Below are 19,701 nucleotides of genomic sequence, written 5' to 3' on the forward strand. Positions count from 1 at the left end.
TTTTACTGTCACAACTGACACTGAATGCATTGATCAGTAAAGAAATGATCAATGCAATCAGTGACACTGTGACTGGGGGGGGAGGGGGGGCGGGGGGGGGATCGGGGGGGGTTTGTGTGCCTGTGTGTACCTACATGTCAGTGTAGTGTTGGTGCACACTTACTTTTACTGTTCTCCTCGTAGTCCGGTCAAAAAGACCGCCCCGAGGAGAATGACATCACTTCCTCCTTCCTGTGTAAACAATACACAGGGGAGGAAGCTTCTCATTGGCCAGGAGCGATCCAGAGGGGGTGGCCGAAAACCAACGGCCATCCCCTCATCACGGAGCGCTCCTGGACCGAATCGGACCGCCGTAACCAGCGGGAGGGGGTCCGATCGGACCCCCCACCCGCTGGAAGGCAATCACGTAGATGTACGCGATTATGCCTGCCTGTGCCATTGTGCTGACGTACAATGGCAATACGGCGGTCCTCAAGTGGTTAAAAAGAACTGGAGGGGAGGGAATATGACCACCTTGATCTCTCAAAATGAAACTGTTTGGATATATAGATTGGGGTCCCTAGCCCCCAAAGGGTTAAACTTATATAGAGATCTAAACTGCTTTATAGCCAACCCGTAGGCATCTGGAGAAACTATAAGACCTAAATAGATGAAGGTACCAACTATACGGTTGGAAGACATCAACCTCTATAATAAGACATTCCCAAACAGGTACTATGTAAAAGATCCCTTTACATCTGGTTTGGGGATATAACCTGAAGGGCATATGGATTGGCCTGCTGGATAGGAGGATCTTCATACATTATACATGCCTTTTAGGTAGATGTGTGAGGTATGGAAGCACAAGGCGGACGTGGATTCATATGTACCCTGCACCCACCAATGATGTATGATGTTTCTCCTCTGTTCCCGCACGCTATGTATATAAAATTAGATTGGTAATGGTCCCTTGATGTAGGAATTTAAGATGGCTAATATTGACCTTTTATTCACTATCCTCCTTATACAGCTTTTGACTAAGGACTAATGCATTACCTTTTTAGTATGTGAAGTAAGGGGAGATAGTATAAAAATAGGCTAGCACTACTATCATTGTATGTAGGGCTAGAACTTTTACTAACACTAATGGTCTGTATAAGATATTTTGGGGCTATTAACCATATGAAATAAGTGTCTTCTAAGCCCAATTTGGGCATACGTATGGTTCCTCCACCAATATCACCTGGTTTAACAATAAAAAAAACACCCTTCTGGAATTTTACAGGGTAATATCTGGTTTGCAATGTTAGAACTAACCCCAGAGCTAACTCCAATCTAATTTAAGTTAAATAGTTCTAGTATAACTAAGGGAACACTCAAAATATAATTAACTAAATATCCCTCAATTTCTAAATATATATATATATATATATATATATATATATATATATATATATATATATATATATATATATATATATATATATACACACACTAGTTTCCCGAACATAATAAGGATATACAGAATTTCCTTATAATTTAAAACGTATAAATAAATCTTGCCCAAAAGTTTTATAGAGCAATTCTGGATATAGTATACAACACCTGACGCTGTCCATGATAAATTAGGGGATTGGGGTAAGGGTGTTGACCTTAATGTATCACTACTAACAATTTTCAGGTGGGTTTTATGTACAAGATTAGGCTGATAGAATACCCCGGACTGCCTGTAAATATAAGACAGTCAGAAAGAGAGATGTCTCTCGTTTTTATTTTATTTCATTTAGTTTTTCTTTATTGTTCCTATTGCTGGTAGCTCTGTTCGATGTACCTCCTTTTCTTCATTTAGTTTTTCATCCTTTGTCAATATTTCAGCTCCCGTGTCTCCTCCCTGTATTTACCTTAGAATAATTTAAGATCCGGTTACAATCATTGATGCAGGCCACGCCCCCTACCTAGGGATTGGCTAAAACCCTCGGAGAAGGTGGTTCGAAATGCTTCATAGACGATAGTGTGTGGTGGCGTGGTACCGTTGCTGAAGACGTCTATGACGAAACGCGTACAGCGAAACCACACACACTACGTCACTTCCGGTCTGTCGGGTTCGTGTAGCGCATGCCGCTCGCCCACGATACCTGCCGTCAGAGGCAGATTTTCTTCTCATTAGCGCTATGGCGCCATATATACGCTTTTCAGTATATATATTTTTGAACTCATTTTTGAGAAGCGATTTCTTTCAGAACAATATATCTCGAGATTAGGACTATTTGCCCCCACAGTGATCTGGGATCTAGATGACAGTAACCACCTAGCTTTTATATATATTTTTGAAGTGGATACTGTACTAGTGTGGCTATATATATTGGTCCCTTCTCTAGTTTTTTCGCCAAACAGGTTTATGATACAAGCCAACCTGTGAGGCATATGTACCTTACTTTTTATAATTTAGTATGTTTTAATGTCTATATATTTTTTTATTTTATTTTATCTTTTGATTGATTCTTTTAATAGTCCTTTTTGCTGATAAGACATTTTTTTTTTTGTGTACTTTATGAATTTTCCTTTTAGTACCACATATTCCTTAATAAGTCCTATTAAGTATTTGGGAATAGGTGATAAAAGTATTTTACAAATCTTATGGTGACTGACATACTACACTATGAGAGTTGATTTTTTTCTCATCTGAAGAACGACCGTGCTCGCCACAGATCGCTTTCTGATAAAAGGAACATCACCGTGTGGAAAAAAGGAGTACCGGCAGATTGGTGAATCGCTAACAGCAAGGCGCACATTGGTGGAGAGTTTACATGCCTGTTTATAGTTGGATCTGATGAGTGGGGACCCAAAAGGGGAAACGAGCACAGAAGTCAACAAATATACATGATCACGAAAGTCACCTCTTTTTTCACTCTTGAGTTGGGATCCTGAACGCTGTTGAATATTTTAAGAGTCCAGCAGAACTTTACATATTGAGCACTGGTTTTATACACAAAGAACATTTTTTTTCCATTTTTTCCTTTTTTTTTTATATATTTTTTTCATTTTTCACATTTTTTTCATCTTTCTCGTTTATTTCTTATGTGCTTTTTGATGTTTTCATAAGCTTTACAAACCTGATGGTTGAGGATTATTGGACTTGTATTTAATGAAATTTGATTATTTGTTTTGCAATTTTTACACATGATATATGTTCTCTGTATGGTTTAAATTTACCCTATGTGGGGTCCCTAGATTGGGAGCCGTAGGGTTTATTTGCACAAGCATTGTTATTCCTGTTATTCTTGTATTACTGTTGTATTTTTTCACTTTTGTACTATTTTGCACTTTATAACTTTTCACTTTAGCACTTATGCTTCATATGGGTTCATAATTTGGATATGCACTTTATTAGCTTGCAATTTTTGCACATTTGCGCCTAATTTAGGATAGCATCACACGATCCGGACCTGAAACACCCTCTGCGTATACAAACAAGAGGGATTGTGTAGAGGGGAATATTTCTGGGCTCTTAATCCAGAGGAAAGAACGTTGTATATAAATATAGGTTTATCCCATTATCTACCTCTCATTCATTTATCTACTTATGTTGGTTTTTTCCCTTCTTCTTACCCTTTGGTCCATGGTTAATTTTTCCTCAACTTCTGAGGGTTTTTCAATGCATGTTACTGACACTATTAGTGTGTGTAATATATATATATATATATATATATATATATATATATATATATATATATATATATATATATATATATATATATATATATATATATATGACATGGGGTGCACATTTATTGATGTTATCTATCCCTCATAAGTATCTGATAAAGAGTTTGGGTCACTAGATAGAGGCAATATCATTTTAGTAGAAGCCAAAGTAATCCAACAGAAGTAGCGCCAACAGCCTGTACCAATACCTTAAAACAGCTATAAGCCACGGACTTCTAATCAAGCCTAGGGAATTAAAGGGCGGCAGCAACCTTTAAGTGTATTTTTTGGTTCTCCATAAGCGCGGCTATCTGCACACATATTTTCAAATCTATGGATTAGACCCAAGTACTCTAGTCTTCTTACTGGTTTTAAAGAAGACTTCTCTAGGTTGAGGACCCAACCTAGGTATTCCAGGTAGTTGACTGTGGTGACCAAGCCTTGGCCTAAACGTGCTACAAACCAGTCTATTAAGAGCAGGTCATCTAGGTACGCTATAACCGCTATACCCTGGGCCCTTAATCTGGTCCGAGGAGGAGCCAGGACCTTTGTGCAGAACCGAGGTGCAGTAGTTAGATCGAAAGGCAGAGCTACAGACTGGAAATTATGTTTTTCACCTTCGAAACACTGACATTTTTGATGAGCCAGGAAAATAGGTGCACGCAGGTATGCATCTTTGATGTCTATTGATGCCAGAAGTTCTGAGACTACTGATTGGATTGATTCCATGCAAAAAGATCTAATTTTTAGGAACTGATTTAGATCCTTGAGATCTAGGATGGGTCCGACATCTCCATCTGGCTTTGGTACCATGAAAAGGTTTGAATAAAAGCCCAACCCCTGCTCTTGCATGGGAACCACCATGATTACTTTTTTGTGACAAAAGTCGCTCCAACGCTTGACAGAGAGACTTCTTTTTCTCTTGGTTTTTGGCAGGGGTAGGGAACCTATGGCTCACGAGCCAGATGTGGCTCTTTTGATGGCTGCATTTGGCTCACACCCCTCAGATTGCGTGGTGTGCCGATCCGTGGATTGAGCCCATAGGAAAGGCTGCAGCTTCAGCCTAGCTCCGGAGCTGCAGCCATCTTGGTACACCCGGCGGCGGCCTAGGTGGACGGCGTGCTGACGTCATCATCACCCGCCTCAACTGCTGGTGGATCTGCCTGCCTGTGTAGTGGTAAGCAAGCAGACAATCGTTGTGGAGATGTGGATTTATAGTGGGGGAGATGATGTGGATATTCGTTATAATTGAAATTAGTTGATTAATCGATTTAAAAAAAAAAAAGAAATAAATTTTAAACATATCGTATGGCTCTTGTGGAATTACATTTTAAAAATAAGTGGCGTTCATGGCTCTCTCAGCCAAAAAGATTACCTACCCCTGGTCTTTGAGAACATTTGATCTGAGAAAACGAGGAGGCAGGAATTCTCAAAACTCTAGTTTGTAACCTAGAGTTATTGTGGAGATCACCCATCTGTCCTAAAAATCCTCCTGCCATACCCTTGAGAACTGCAGCAGTATTACCCCAACTCAAGCGAGCGGGGGCACCCCTCCACAAAGAGGCTTTAGCGTTCTGTCTTGTAAATTTTCTTCCCCCAGGACTTCGTTTGTCCCTGGGGTTGACTCTGAGTTTTACCCCTTGAGCCTGATGGTGGAGGCCGTCGCGACTGCCTGGAGAAAGAGCACATTTAAATGAGGGACGTTTACTCAGTTTCCCACTTGATATCTTTTGGATATATCTGTCCAAACCCCCAAACAACCTTTCACCGTGGAAAGGGAAGCCAGCCAGGAGCTTTTTGCATGGTGCTTTGGCTGACCAATTTTTCAACCATAGGATACTCTGCATATGCACCAACCCAAGCATAAGGCAAGAGGTCTGAAGCATATAATCTCCAATTGCATCAACTGAAAAACACAAGGCCGCTGGCCACTGAACCTGCCAAGAAAAACATTTTTTTTGTTTTGTTTTTTTTAACAGTTATTCCAATTTTTTATTGGTTGGATCAGTAAGCATTTGAGTGCTGTCAACTGGACAAGTCAATTTTTTATTCAGAGAGGAGATAGCAGCGTCAATTGACGGTATAACCCACATCTTTGTGAATTTTTCTTCCATAGGATAAAGTGTTGAAAACGTTTTAGGAGGGAAAAAATGTTTATCTGGGTGATCCCACTCAGGCCGCGTACACACGCGCGGACTGTTGGCCCAACTTTGTCCGTCCAACAGTTTGAGCGAACAGTCCGCTCAAACTTAGCATGGACGGACATGGCCACACACGACGGACGAACAGTTTGCTGAAACCGTGCGCGATGACGTGAACGGCACGTACGACGGGACGAAAAATACGACGTCCTATACACTGCAATGCAACCTTCCGACGTGGAAATCCTTTCTGAGCATGCGCGAGACTTAGTTGGCCGAACAAGCCTACACACGAGCGAACAGTCCGCTGAAACCTTGTTTCAGCGGACAGTTTTTCGGAATTTCCGTAAGACCTTGTTCGGCCAACTGTCCGCTGAAACTGTCCGCTGAAGCCCCACACACGAGCGGACTGTCCGCCCAAACACTGTTCAGCGGACAAGGTTGGGCGAACAGTCCGCGCGTGTGTACGCGGCCTCAGAATACATAAGCTTTTTCCAGCAAGAATTGAACAGGAAAAGCATGCGCAGCTTAAGGAGGCTTCAGTGACCCAAACTAAAAGTGGGTTTTTCAACTGGCTCCGCTATGGTTAACTTAAATGTACAGCAGACCTTTTCAGTAAGAGAATGCACCAGTAATTTCTCAGCTTGTGAAGCTGAAGAGGGTCCTTCCCCAATTGATTCCTCAGAAGCGGAGTCATGCTCATCTTCTGAGGGGAATCATCTCCCCTTTCCCAGAGTGCCTCTGTTTGGGGGTCCTTGGTAGAAGAGGACCTAATGCGCTTTCTCCCACTTACTGAAGATGCAATCAAGGCCATCAGTCTCCTCTAATCCATTTATGGTTGAGGAAAAAATGTATTATTGAGTAATGTATACAGGAGCTAAAATGCCAGAAGCAGATGTAGCCCCAGACCCTGACGGCTCAACCTGACCAGCCTCCCTATGTCCTTCAGGGGAGATGGTGCTGCAGAGGGGGAGTCCTCAGAGCCTGAGGGATATCCCAGTGAGCCCCTATTTCTTGGGGTACCTGTACCTCTTCTGCTCATAGTGCCAAGCACAAAAGAAGAGATACTACCAGAAATGCACTTACTGCTGAGCAAATAGTCCAGCAACTGTCGCTGCTATCAAGGTTCAGTCTGGTGCTAAGTAAATGTTGACTGGTAATGCCTGTGTCAGCCACACTCACATGCCATCCATCTGCTCTGTGTCCTTCCTTGAGCTGTTAACCTTGTAGCTCTGCATAGCCCGTGCTGTGGGCATTTAAACCACGCCAACGTCATGCTAATCCATTCATTAGCATGATTCAGAACCAAAGTATTTCAGTAATAAACTCTATAAAGATAAATTTAGATATGCAGCAGACTTGTCACCCCTCTGAAAAACAGCCTGCGGTGGATTGCTTTTTAGGGTCATTTGACTGGCAGTTTAGAGGTGATGTTGTACCCATCTCACAACCTATTTTAACCCTGTAAATGCCACAGTACTGCCCCTGCATGCAACACACATAGCTGAAAAATTGAAAAGCAGTTGCAGCATGAGCTTAGTCACTTTAATTGGTTGCATTCAATGGTAGTACTGCCCCAACGTGATCCAAGGTAACATTTTTTTCGTAAGTCATGTCCGGCTGCCTATGTTTTCTGCCAAGCCCTCAAGCGCAAGTGGAAACAAGCCTTAACTCACATAAACATATTAAAAAAATCCTGCAAACTGCACTTAAAACGATTTCTTACATTTCTAAAAGCCACTCAAGACTCTGATCTCATACTTCTTTCTGGCAGCCCAAACTGTCTTACCTAGGGCCTAGAAATCTAACTCACTCTTAGAAGCTAGTGAAACAAAATTAGAGAATTGCATGAGAAATTATTTAGCATTCTACTTGATTAAAAAAACATACACACACTGCATTTCCTGAACCTCAATCATAATCCTTTACCCCAAATACGTGTATTTCAGACCATTACTCTTCCCCTCTTCCCTTCTTTTGTAAGTCTCCAAATAGAAATACAGATATAGTGATTGAGGTGCAAACTTAGAATCAAGTCTATACCTTTTATGTATGCCCATAGTCTCCAAAACCCGTACAGTACTCAAAGGGGGTACACACAATGAGAAAAATCGGAAGAAAAGCGTGACCATTCAATTTTCGTATAGTGTGTACACAATTTTCAACATCCAATCCAGACTTTGCAAACAAAAATTTCCAAATGGACAAACTCCAAAAATGTTTGCGTGCGTGAACAGAGCGGATGATTTTCATTTCATCAGTACCACTATAGTAAGCTTTTCGTACGAGAAAAATCAAGAACATAAGACAAATGCATGATCAGAAACTGCAAACTAAAAAAAAAAAAAGCCTTTGCTGTATGAGAATTTTCATGCAATAGTTCCTTCTTTAATTCCAACTTGCTGTGAAACGAGGACAATTAGATGATCATTCGCCTGATTTTCTCATAGTGTGTACCAGCCTTACAACTCATATGACCTACAATTCTCAAAATATTTCGTTTTTTTAAACAATCATTTGTTATGTGGAAAATCAAATATTAGACATTCCAATCTCCATATTTGTGCAAGCATTAAGTTTAAGAAAAATGCGAAGCTACTTCAGTGGCCACTTTTGCCTGACATAAAATTATTCAAAAATTGTATAAAGAACACAGTTTTTAAAGTGAGAGCAAAGGGCAAGGTTAAGTTTGTCCATCCATGAAAATGAGTAAGATACCAGATAAATTATTCAGGGTTAGCAAGCATTTATTTAATCTTACACCACTATCATCTCTAACAATTACAAAACGTGCTCATGCTTCCTTCTTTGTAGTCTTATCTGAGAACAAAAATGATTACCTTAGACACGCTGCTAATATAGTCAAGCTGCGGAGCGCTCTCCTTATCAACCTGGTTACAGAGGTTCTGTAGTGTTGATGCATAGTCCTTGTCACTCTTGATTCTTAAGGCCATGAACTTCTTCACAGTTTCCAGGAGCCGCAGTTCCCAGTCTTGCAGTTTCAGCAAAGCATCGTGTGAAAATTGAAGATCCTTTCCAAACCCCATCTTCACCAAGGCACTTAAGAGGTCTGGTGAGGACAGAGAATTTGCTCTTGGTCAACACATACCCATATACCTAAAATAATCAAAGCAAGAAGTAATCTTAAAAGCAGAACAGTAAAAATGGCTTCAATATTTCTAAGGATATTTCTAAGGAAAATATTTTGCCCACATCATCCCTCTACAGTGGCAAAAATATAATTATTAGAATTTAAAATAAAGAAACTAAGTACAACTGCTTTCCGTCTGTCGTATATTGCAACATATTGTGAAATGGCTATCGTTTAACATTAGCTGTACTATTTTTTTTTTTACACATTTCAACATAGAAAGAGGAACGCAAAGAGGAAGAGCTAATAAGCCAAATGTATTAATAGCTAAAAAAGAGCTAAGCAAAAAATAAAAAAAAACATAAAAAAGTAAAAATTTGTGAGTTTATGTCTGAATGTATTATGTATATGTCATTAGGCCATTTCACTCTGGATCTGTCAGTTTTTCAGACAGATCCAGACTGAATTTCAATGCATGCCTATGGATGGGCAGATGTAAAGAAATGATCAACCATTTACATCTGCCTACATCTATGTCTTTTTAGGTCTGTTTTTATTTCATTTTTTAAATGGAACAAGACTGCATTCTTGTCAAGTTAAATGGATCTTAACGGATATAAGGGATATAAAAGGGATGTTGTCCATTCCTTATATGTCTGCTTTTAGGGAAGAAATATACTATTAATAATTTTGAAACATACATAGTTACAAAGACCTATGATCAATGTCTTGAACAACTAAAAAGGACGCAAAAACAGATATATACTGATGTAAATGTAAGCGCCACACTACTCACACACTGACCGGGAGTTGCATAGTGTGCAGGCAGCTGTCTGTTTTTGGTTCAGTGGTCAAGGTGAAGAGACAGTGTAATAGCACATCTGGACAGGACGGTAGGGTCCAAGGAGAGCCTACAGCCATCGTCACCATTTCTGCATACCAAGCTCTTCTGGGCCATGCTGGGGCCACCAGAAGCACAGACTTCTTTTCCTGCCTGATCCTGCAAAGAAGTTGTGGCAATAGCAGAATAGGAGGGAATGAATAAATCAGAGAGAACTGATGCCACTGAGTTATCAACGCATCTGTCCCGCATGCAAGAGGATCCCTCATTCTTGACACAAAGTTGTCGATCTTATTGTTGAACCTGGACGCAAAGAGATCTACATCCGGAACACTCCATCTCTGGCATATGGCCAAGAAGACGGGGTGAAGAGACCATTCCCCTGGGACTAACTGTTGGCGGCTCAAGTAGTATGCCTGCCAGTTCTCTACCCCGGAATGAAGACTGCCGATATGCATAGCACACGTCTTTCTGCTCAGATTAAGATCTGGTTTACTTCTCCCTGAGCTGCACGACTCTTGGTGCCCCCTTGGTGATTGACATAAGCCACTGCTGTGGCATTGTCAGACTGGATATTGACAGGGCAACCCTGGAACCTGAGTGTCCAGGCTTTTAGGGCTAGATACTCTGCACGCATCTCCAGAATGTTGATAGGTAAGGACCTTGCGGTCTTGGACCATCACCCTTGGACAGTCGACTGTTCCAGGACTGGGCCCCCCCCCCCCCCCCCAACCCGAAAGACTGGCATCTGTTACCGCTGCCCAGGTAACTTGTAAAAAGGGTTTTTGTTTCCGCAGATTTTCGGGTATCAACCATCAGCTGAGGCTCTGACGCATTGTAGGAGACAGATGCATCGGAAAATCGAACGCCTGAACCTTCTTGTTCCAGGCCGACAGGATACTGTTTTGCAGCAGCCTCGAATGAAGCTGAGTGTAGGGAACTGCTTCAAATGAAGCCACCATCTTCCCCAACAACCTCATACAAAGACGAATAGAAGGACCCTTCTTTGCCCTGACTACCTGAATCAGTTCTTAAATAGCACTGATCTTGGGGTAGGAATACCCTCTGTTGGGCTGTATCTAGGACCAGACCCAAATATTCTACTGGTTTTAAAGTAGACTTCTTTAAGTTGAGGACCCAACCTATGTATTCCAGGTAGTTGATTGTGGTGACCAAATTTTGGTCCAGGCAGGCTACCGACCAGTCTATTAAGAGCAAGTCGTCTAGGTATGCTATTATTGTTATACCTTGTGCCCTAACTCTGGCCAGAGGAGGGGCCAAGATCTTTGTAAACACTCGAGGTGCAGTAGGTACTTCGAAATGCAGGAATTTTTTACGGGCAGGGAAAATGGATACATACAGGTATGCATCCTTGATGTCTAATGATGCCAGAAGTTCTCCTCCTTGCAGGATGGAGACTACCGATCGGATCGATACCATGCGAAAGGATCGTACCTTTAGAAACTGGTTTAGATATTTGAGATCTAGAATGGGTCTGACATCTCCGTTTGGCTTCGGTACCGTGAAAAGGTTTGAATAAAACCCCATTCCCTGCTCTTGCGTGGGAACTACCATGATAACTTTTTGCGACATTAGTCGCTCCAAAGCTAGGAGGAGAGAGACTCCTTTTTCTCTGGGTCTCTGCGTACATTTGAGCTGAGGAAACGAGGAGAATGGAATTCTCAGAATTCTAGTTTGCAACCTAGAGTTATTGTGGAGACCACCCATTTGTGCCAAAATTGCTCCAGCCAAAGCCCTCTCATAAGGAGGTCTTAGCGTTCTGTCTTGAAGACCTTCTCCCCCAGGACTTCTTTTGTCCCTGGGGTTGACTGAGTTTTAACCTTTGAGCCAGATGGAGGAGGCCGTCGTGACTGCCTGGAGGCTGATGCCCCTGGCCCTGGAGAAAGCGCTCGTTTAAAAGGAGGGACGTTTACTCGTTTTCTTGACTGGTAAAAGGGTGCTTTTCCCACTAGAGACCCTCTGGATATAATTGTCCAAATCCTCTCCAAACAGTTTTGCACCATGAAAGGGAAATCCTGCCAGGAGTTTCTTACATGGTGATTCGGCTGACCAATTTTTCAGCCATAAGATTCTACGCATGTGTACCAACCCAAGAGTAAGGCAAGAGGTCTGAAGGATAGAATCAACAGCAAAACACAAAGCCACTGGTAGGTTGGCTAACCCCCCGGGCTTTCTGTTCAGGTAAAGCTTTAAGCACCTGTTTAACATGGTCTCTCAAATATTGACAGACTTCAATTGCCGCCACTGCAGGTCACGCTACTTAACCAGCCAAGGTGAAAAAGTTTTTTAATAGGAATTCCAATTTTTTATCAGTTGGATCCCTAAGCATCTGAGCGTTGTCAACAGGACAAGTCAGGCTTTTGTTTACAGAGGAAATGGCAGCGTCAACTGCCGGTATACCCCACATCTTAGTAAATTTTTCCTCCATAGGATAAAGTGTAGAAAACTTTTTAGGAGGAAAAAAATGTTAATCTGGGTGATCCCACTCAGAATAGATAGCTTTTCCAGTAAAGCATTAACAGGAAAGGCATGTGCAGTTTGAGGAGGTTTCAGTGAACCCAGAGAAGAAGTGGGTTCTTTAACTGACTCAGGTACGAGTAACTTAAATGTGGAGCAGACCAATCCAGCAAGAATTTGCACCAACATCGTCTCATCCTGAGAAGCTGAAGGGGGCCCTTCTCCACTAGATTCCTCAGACTTGGAATCATCAGTCTCCTCCCAATACTCTGAGTGGGATTCCTCTCCTTTATCCCAGAGTTCCTCACTCTGAGGGTCATGGGTAAGAGAGGGACCTAGTGTGTTTTCTTCCACTGAATAAAGACGCGATTAAGGCCACTGATCTTTCCTCTAAACCGTTTATGGTTGAGGAAAAAACCTCCTATGTAATGTATACAATGGCTGAAGTGCAAGAAGCAGCTGCAGCCCCTGACCCCGACAGCTCTCCCTGGCCAGTCTCCACTGGTCCAGCAGGGGGGGGGGGGGGGGTGCTGCAGAGGGGGGGTCCTCAGAGCCTGAAGGGGACCCCTTTGAGCCCCTACTCTTCAGGGTACCTCTTCTACCCATAGTGCAAAGCAACAAAAGGTAGAGGTACCAAAAAAATGCACTGACTGCTGAGCACTGTAGTTCAGCAAGTAAATTCTGCCTGTGAATGCATGTGTCCTCCACACTAACATGTGCCCGTCTGCTCTGTGTCACCATATACCTTTCGGCTGGTTGTGTGCACCTGAAAAAGAGTGCACTTTAAAGCCTGTGTAGCCTAGTGCTCCACACCCGGCCCCCACCCCCGACCACTTTCCCTGATGTTCTCAAACGGTGGTTTCTGTTTGGTGACCAAGAGAGGAACTCTATCTTGTAGCCCGATGAAATCTGTTCGCAGACCCATTGGTCGAACAACCAAGAGGCCCACCGGGCTGCAAATGCCCAAAGGCAACCCCCCACCCGAGTGATGGGCGGGGGCAAACCCTCATGCCGAAGCATTTTTTTGCTCGCTAACTTGCTAGGCTTGCAAGTCCAGGGACGCTTCTGTCCTGGGAGCGTTTAGCCGAAGTCCCGGGCAGACGAAAAAGTCTCTTGAGCGGAAAATAAGGGCCCTTGCCTGCGGCGTGGCTCCTTACTCTTCTTGGCCTGTGGGAGCAAGATGCTCTTCCCACCTGTGACATTGTTAATAATGTCATCCAACAAGGCTCCAAATAGCCCCTCACCAAGGAAGGTAAATCCATCAAGGCTTTTTTAGATGTCCAGCATTTTAGCCAAATCAGGCGCTGCAGCACCACTGCTGACACTGAAGCCCTGGAGAGCAAAGGAAGCGTATCCAGGGCCACGTCACAAAAGTACTTAAGGCCGGGCACTAACTGGTCTGCTAGTTCCACGCAGACAGGAGTAGCCGGCTGCTTCTCCAATTCACGGTGCAAAAGTTTTGCCCATTCAGTAAGTGTCTGCGACACTAATGCTGTGGCCAGTACTGGTCGTATTGCTGACCGCACAAGCGTAACCAAGGAACGGGCCACTGACTCAGCCTTCCTGTCGGTAGGGTCCTTAAATGCACGAGTCCTCTCTACCGGGATCGTGGTTACTTTATTTAACCTGGATACTGGGGGGTCCACGGCCGGAGGAGCCAACCATTTTTTAAGGCAGCTCTAGTCAAAGGGTTAACGTACCGCTATTCTCTTGGGGACCAAGAAAGTCTGCTGTGGGCTTCCCCATTCCTTGTATATGAACTCATCGAAATAAGTCAGATACGCTAACACCTTAGGTGTACTGGCTGGCTTACAGGACCCAAGAGGGGGCGCTACTTCAGCAGAGGATCCTGCTGTATCCTGAATTTTCAGGGTATAGTGCACAGCTTGCGCTGACTTGGACAGGGAATCATCTTCACTGTCCGATCGGTCTTGGTCAGCGTCATGACACATCAGAGCAGGGGACGCCAGTCGCTGCTGGGCCCGAGTTTGAGTCAGAGCTCTCTACGGAGGACGGGGGGTGGGGGTAGCAGGGTCTGTTTTTTACCACCTTTGCGCCCACACACCGCCTACACCCTGGCAACTAATGTTTAAAGGACCACCGACAAAGCGTCCAAAGGCACTGCACTGTTTTGGAGACGGTTGCAATTGCAGGGAGTTCAGGGGAAGAAACACCAGTTTCTGAAGCCACGCTGACCCACCCTGTCTGCCACCCTTGGGGACTTATGACAGAAGCACAATCCCACCCTCCTAGCTGCTGCAGACTGAGGAGCCCCCGCCGCAGGACTCAACAACACGACGAGTGCTGCGCCGTTCTATTACAGGTGCCTGTGTCCGGTATCAGCTCCCAGGTGTCCAGAGCAAAAAAAAAAAAACATGCCATTCTGAGCAACAGGGACCAGCGCTGAGGATTAAAACCACGCTGAGCTACAACAAAATGGCCGCCGGCCACCCTGTATAAGGGACAATCACAGGGAAAATGGCCCCCGACCATGCTTTCCACAGAGACACAAAGAAAATGGCCAACAAGCAACTGTACACAGTGAATGAACAGAGATAATGGTGGGAGAACAGTGCTATGGTGACAGCACATGCAGAGCCTCCAGACACCCAGCGGAGAGATCACAGACACCCAGGCACACACAACCAGAGCAGCCCCCAATCCAAGTTCAGAGCCCCCCGGAGGATCCCTGGCTCAGGTACACACACCGATCAGCAGCCCAGCCATGCAGCATAACCCACGGGGGGGGGGGGGAGATAGGGACAGGGAGAGAAGAGAGGCAGGAGAGGGACCCCCTAATCACCGGCTGCCCCTAAAGCCTGAGGGGCATGTCGTGGCCAACCCAGCGAGCAGCTAGGGACTGCACGCGCTCGATGGCCAGGCTGGGGAGGCTACAAGGATCTAGATTACCCAGCCTGTCACCCAGCCAGCTGTTGATAGCAGATCACAGGTTCTTGCGCAAAAGGTAAAAATCCAGAAATTCCCAGGACCCATGGTCACTAGGCAGAAAAAAAAAAACTGAGCTGCAGGAAGCAGGCTGAGGGGTTAATACCAGAGGGACCGCCCCCTGGGCGGAACTGGAAAGTTATTATTTTTTTCACATATATTACATGTTCTGCCTAGTCCTGTCTTGAAGGTGGCGTAATAACCCTACGGTCAAGATTACTGGAGCTGTGTCCATCAATGAACAAAGGAGAAAGTAGATTTTGATGCTGCCTGTCCTCTCTTAGAACCTTATGGCAACACAAACAAAACATCTGTTTTAAGAATCTGAGCAGTCACCTTCAAGTAGACCTTGACTGCTCTCACCACATCAAGAGAATGTAGTGACCTTTCTTCCACGGAACAAGGTTCTGGAAAAAAAATGAAGGCAGAACAATATCCTAGTTTAAATGAAAACCTGATAATACCTTCGGTAGGAAATTAGTATGAGGACATTACACAACCTTATCCTTGTGAATAATCAAATATGGCTGTTTAACAAGAAAGAGCAGCCAACTCTAAAACCCTTTTTGCAGAAGACATGGCAACCAGAAAAACAAATTTCCTTGTCAAAAGTACCAAGGTAATATCTCGTATCGGCTCAAAAGGCTGTTTATGTTAACGTCGACAGAACTAAATTCAAGTCCCAAGGGTTCAGGGGTGACCTAACTGGAGGATTAATCCACGTTAACACCTGAATAAAGTCTACCAACCAGAGAGTGCGAAGAAAGTGGTCATTGAAAAAATACAGATAAGGCCGACACCTGGCCTTTGATAGTACTCAAGGCCAGCTTCATTTCAAATCCCATCTGTAGAAATTCAAGGATCCTACCTATGACATATTTCCTGGGGTGCAGACTCCTGGATTCACACCAGGAGACATATGTCTTCCAGACTATATAGTATATGACTCTGGAGGCCGGCTTCCTAGCACAAACCAAAGTAGAAACCACTGACTCCTTTAGAATGTAGGTCTTAATAGCCAAACCGTTAAATTTAACGTTTGTACTAATCTGATCTGTACACTTTGTTCATTTGAGCCTTGATTCAGATGTATAACCTGTATTTGCAAGTGTAATATGTAAATGATTCAATAAAGATTCCTTTTCTTAAAAAAAAAAAAAAAATTTAGCGTTTTTAAGTTGGATGGAATACCTTGCAAGAGAAGGCTTGACCGTGGTGGTAGGGTCCATGGGTTCCCTACCGCCATCTTTACCATCTCTGCAGACCAAGATCTCCTGAGCCACAAGAATCATCGCCTTCCCTTCCTGCTTGATCCTGCATACAGAACAGGAGGGAACGCATAAAATCAGTGAAAACTTATCCCACGGAAAAACCAAGGCATCTGTTCTGCATGCCAGCAGATCCTATGCCCTCGATACAAAGTTGTTGATCTTTTTGTTGAACCTGGAGGCAAACAGATCCACGTCCGGCATTCCCCATCTTTGACATATTGATAGAAAGATGTTTCATAGTTAGTTTCATAGTTAGTAAGGTTGAATAAAGACACCAATCCAACCAGTTCAACCTGAGTGATTGTCTACAATTGTCCCTATCCCTTGCACACTCATCGGTCCCTACCTTCAAGGAGCCACAATCCAAGGTCCCCATTCATATACTAGGGCCAATTTTGGACAGAAGCCAATTAACCTACCTGCATGTCTTTAGATTGTGGGAGGAAACCGGAGTACCCGGAGGAAACCCATGCAGGCACAGGGAGAACATGCAAACTCCAGGCAGGTAGTGTCCTGGTTGGGATTTGAATCAGCGACCCTTCTTACTACTAGGTGAGAGTGCCAACCACTACACCACTGTGCCGCCCATGTCAGGATGAAGAGACCATTCCACCGGGAACAATTGTTGGCGATTCAAGTAGTCTGCCTGCCAATTCCCTATTCCTGGAATGAAGACTACCGATAGGCAAGGAATGTTGTCTTCTGCCCAAGATAGGATATGATTCACCTCTCTCTGGCCCGCGTGACTTCTTGTGCCCCCTTGGTGATTGATATAGGCCACTGCTGTGGCATTGTCGGATTGGATCCGGACAGGTAATTACGTAATCTGAGCATCCAGGCTTTCAGGCCCAAACCAGCGTCCGAATCTCTAGAATATTGATGGACAAGGTATTTTCTGGATTTGGACCATCTTTCTTGGACAGATACTTCTTCTAGGACTGCTTCCCAGCCCAGAAGGCTGGCATGTTTTGTTAGCACTTTCTAGGTAACTGGTAGAAAGGATTTTCCTTTCTGGAGATTCTTGGTTATCAACCACTAACTGAGGCTTTTGGGGATAAACGCATTGCGAAGTCTAGAGCTTGGACCTTCTTTTTCCAAGTTGATAGGATACTGTTTTGCAGCAGTCTCAAATGAAACTGAGCACAAGGAATGGCCTCGAATGAAACTACCATCTTTCCCAAATATCTCATGCAAAGTCGAATGGAAGGATTCTTTGCTTTGACCACCTGAATTAGTTCCTTTATGGAACTGATCTTTGCCTGGGGCAAAAACACCCTCTTCTGAGCTGTATCTATGATCAGATCTAAGTACTCCAACCTCCTTGATGGTTTTAAGGAAGATTTCTCTAGGTTGAGAATCCAACCTAGATATTCCAGGTAGCTGATCAAACATTGGTTTAGACAGGCTAACGACTGATCTATTAAGAGTAGATTGTCTAAATAAGACAGAATCGTTATACCCTGAGCCCTTAATCTGGCTAAAGGGGAAGCCAAGACCTTTGTAAACACTCAAGATGCAGTAGCTAGACCGAAAAGCAGAGCTACAAACTGAAAATGAAGATTTTCTATCTCGAAGCAAAGATATTTCTGATGAGCGGGAAAAATAGGTACATGGAGCCAAGCATCCTTGATGTTGATTGACGCTAGCAGTTCTCCACCTTGTAGAATGGAGACCACTGATTGGATTGACTCCATGCAAAAAGAGAACATTCAAAAAACGGTTTAGATCTTTGAGATCTAAAATGGGTCTGACATCCCCGTTTGGTTTTAGTTCCGTGAAAAGGTTTGAATAAAACCCTAATCCTCACTCTTCCATGGGGACCACTGATATCACTTTTTGAGACAAGAGAAGATCCAAAGCCATAAAGAGACACTTTTTATTTTTTTGGATCTCTGGGAACATTTTATCTGAGAAAACTCCCAGAACTCTAGTTTGTACCCCAACGATATTGAGGAAGCCACCCATTTGTCTCGACACTGCTCATGCCAGATCCTTGAGAACTGCAGAAGTCTTCCCCCCAGTAGAGCGAGCGGGGGCGTCCCATCATAAGGAGGTTTTAGTATATTTTTTTTGTGGGTTTCCTCCCCCAGGGCCTCTTTTGTCCCTGGGGTTGAGCCTGAGGTTTACCTCTTAAACTTGACGGTGGAGGCTGATGCTCCTGGCACTAAAGAACCTTGTTTAAAAGAAAAATGCTTAAACCTCTTAACTGGTAAAAGGTTACTTTTTCCATTAGAAATTCTTTGGATGTATTTATCCAGATCGTCCATAAGCAACCAACCATTCACTATGAAATGGAAAACTAGCCAAGAGATTTTGCCCTTCAGCCGACCAATTTTTATACCACTCTACGCACATACACCAGTCCGAGCTTAAGCCGTGAGGGCTGGAGAATAGAAACTCTCATAGCGTCTATTGTAAAACATAACACTTCTGATATCCTAGCCTGCTGATAAATCTTGGGCCTATTTGTAGTAATATTTGGTATATAGTTTGCACTCATCACCTTTTTTTTTTTTTTTTCTGTGCTCCATACAGCCACCAGTGGTGACACTTAGGCATGACACAATTTACTAACTAAAGGAGACATTTCATAAGAAAATTCAAAAATTTCTTAGAAAACTCCACTTAACTTTCCAGCCGCAGGGTTTTCTGTGGTAAAAACCAACAGTCCCAATCTTCATCCTTCACAGTGGGTTCCATTAACAAACCTTCAGGAGACGGGGACCCTCGGAGAACCCACAATCCTGGACCTTTAATAGCATCCCGCCAGTAAAACTTCATGGCCTTAATACCAAAAGTACTGGATCCCAGGATCCTGCTCTCTAAAAAGAGGCGTTACAGGCAAAACCTTGTTTCTTCAGTCATCAGGCCCAGGTACCATTAAATTTGGCCTAAAACACTTTGAATGGATCCGGCTACATAGCTAGCCTAAGCAAGGATTGCTCCAGTGGAGCTCAGCACAACATATCTTCGCTCGTGACCAACACCTTAGACACTGGCGAAAAAAACTAAGGTTCCCCCCAGTAGTGGGAGGGGTTATATAGGGAGTGGACTACTTGTCTTAAGGTGTGCCAATATCCAACACTTGAAGGTGGCCTAAAACCCACATATTAACTTCTATGGCTCTGTGTCCCGTGATGTAGGATAAGAATCAGCTGCTTGGACATAATTTGGAAATGTACACAACTGTCTATATATGATCCTGTAGTCAACAGTGCATGTTGGAGCACAAACCAAGCAACGAAGTGC

General features: G+C 43.7%; 1 protein-coding gene across 4 annotated transcripts in view; it reads right to left on the reverse strand.

Moving 5' to 3' along the window:
- Positions 1–19,701, reverse strand: part of FER (FER tyrosine kinase) — a 491,045-nt gene that overhangs the window by 411,633 nt on the left and 59,711 nt on the right. For all 4 annotated transcript variants that reach the window (XM_077462310.1, XM_077462308.1, XM_077462309.1 and 1 more), the window contains one exon: positions 8,666–8,942. In XM_077462310.1, coding sequence (XP_077318436.1) covers positions 8,666–8,872 — 207 coding nt within the window. In that variant the 5' untranslated portion in view covers positions 8,873–8,942. The remainder of the gene's footprint in view (positions 1–8,665; positions 8,943–19,701) is intronic.

Source organism: Lithobates pipiens, unplaced genomic scaffold, assembly GCF_037356315.1.
Source record: "Lithobates pipiens isolate NorthernLeopardFrog02 unplaced genomic scaffold, aLitPip1_a1.2 Scaffold_3, whole genome shotgun sequence".
NCBI classification, from domain to species: Eukaryota; Metazoa; Chordata; class Amphibia; order Anura; family Ranidae; genus Lithobates; species Lithobates pipiens.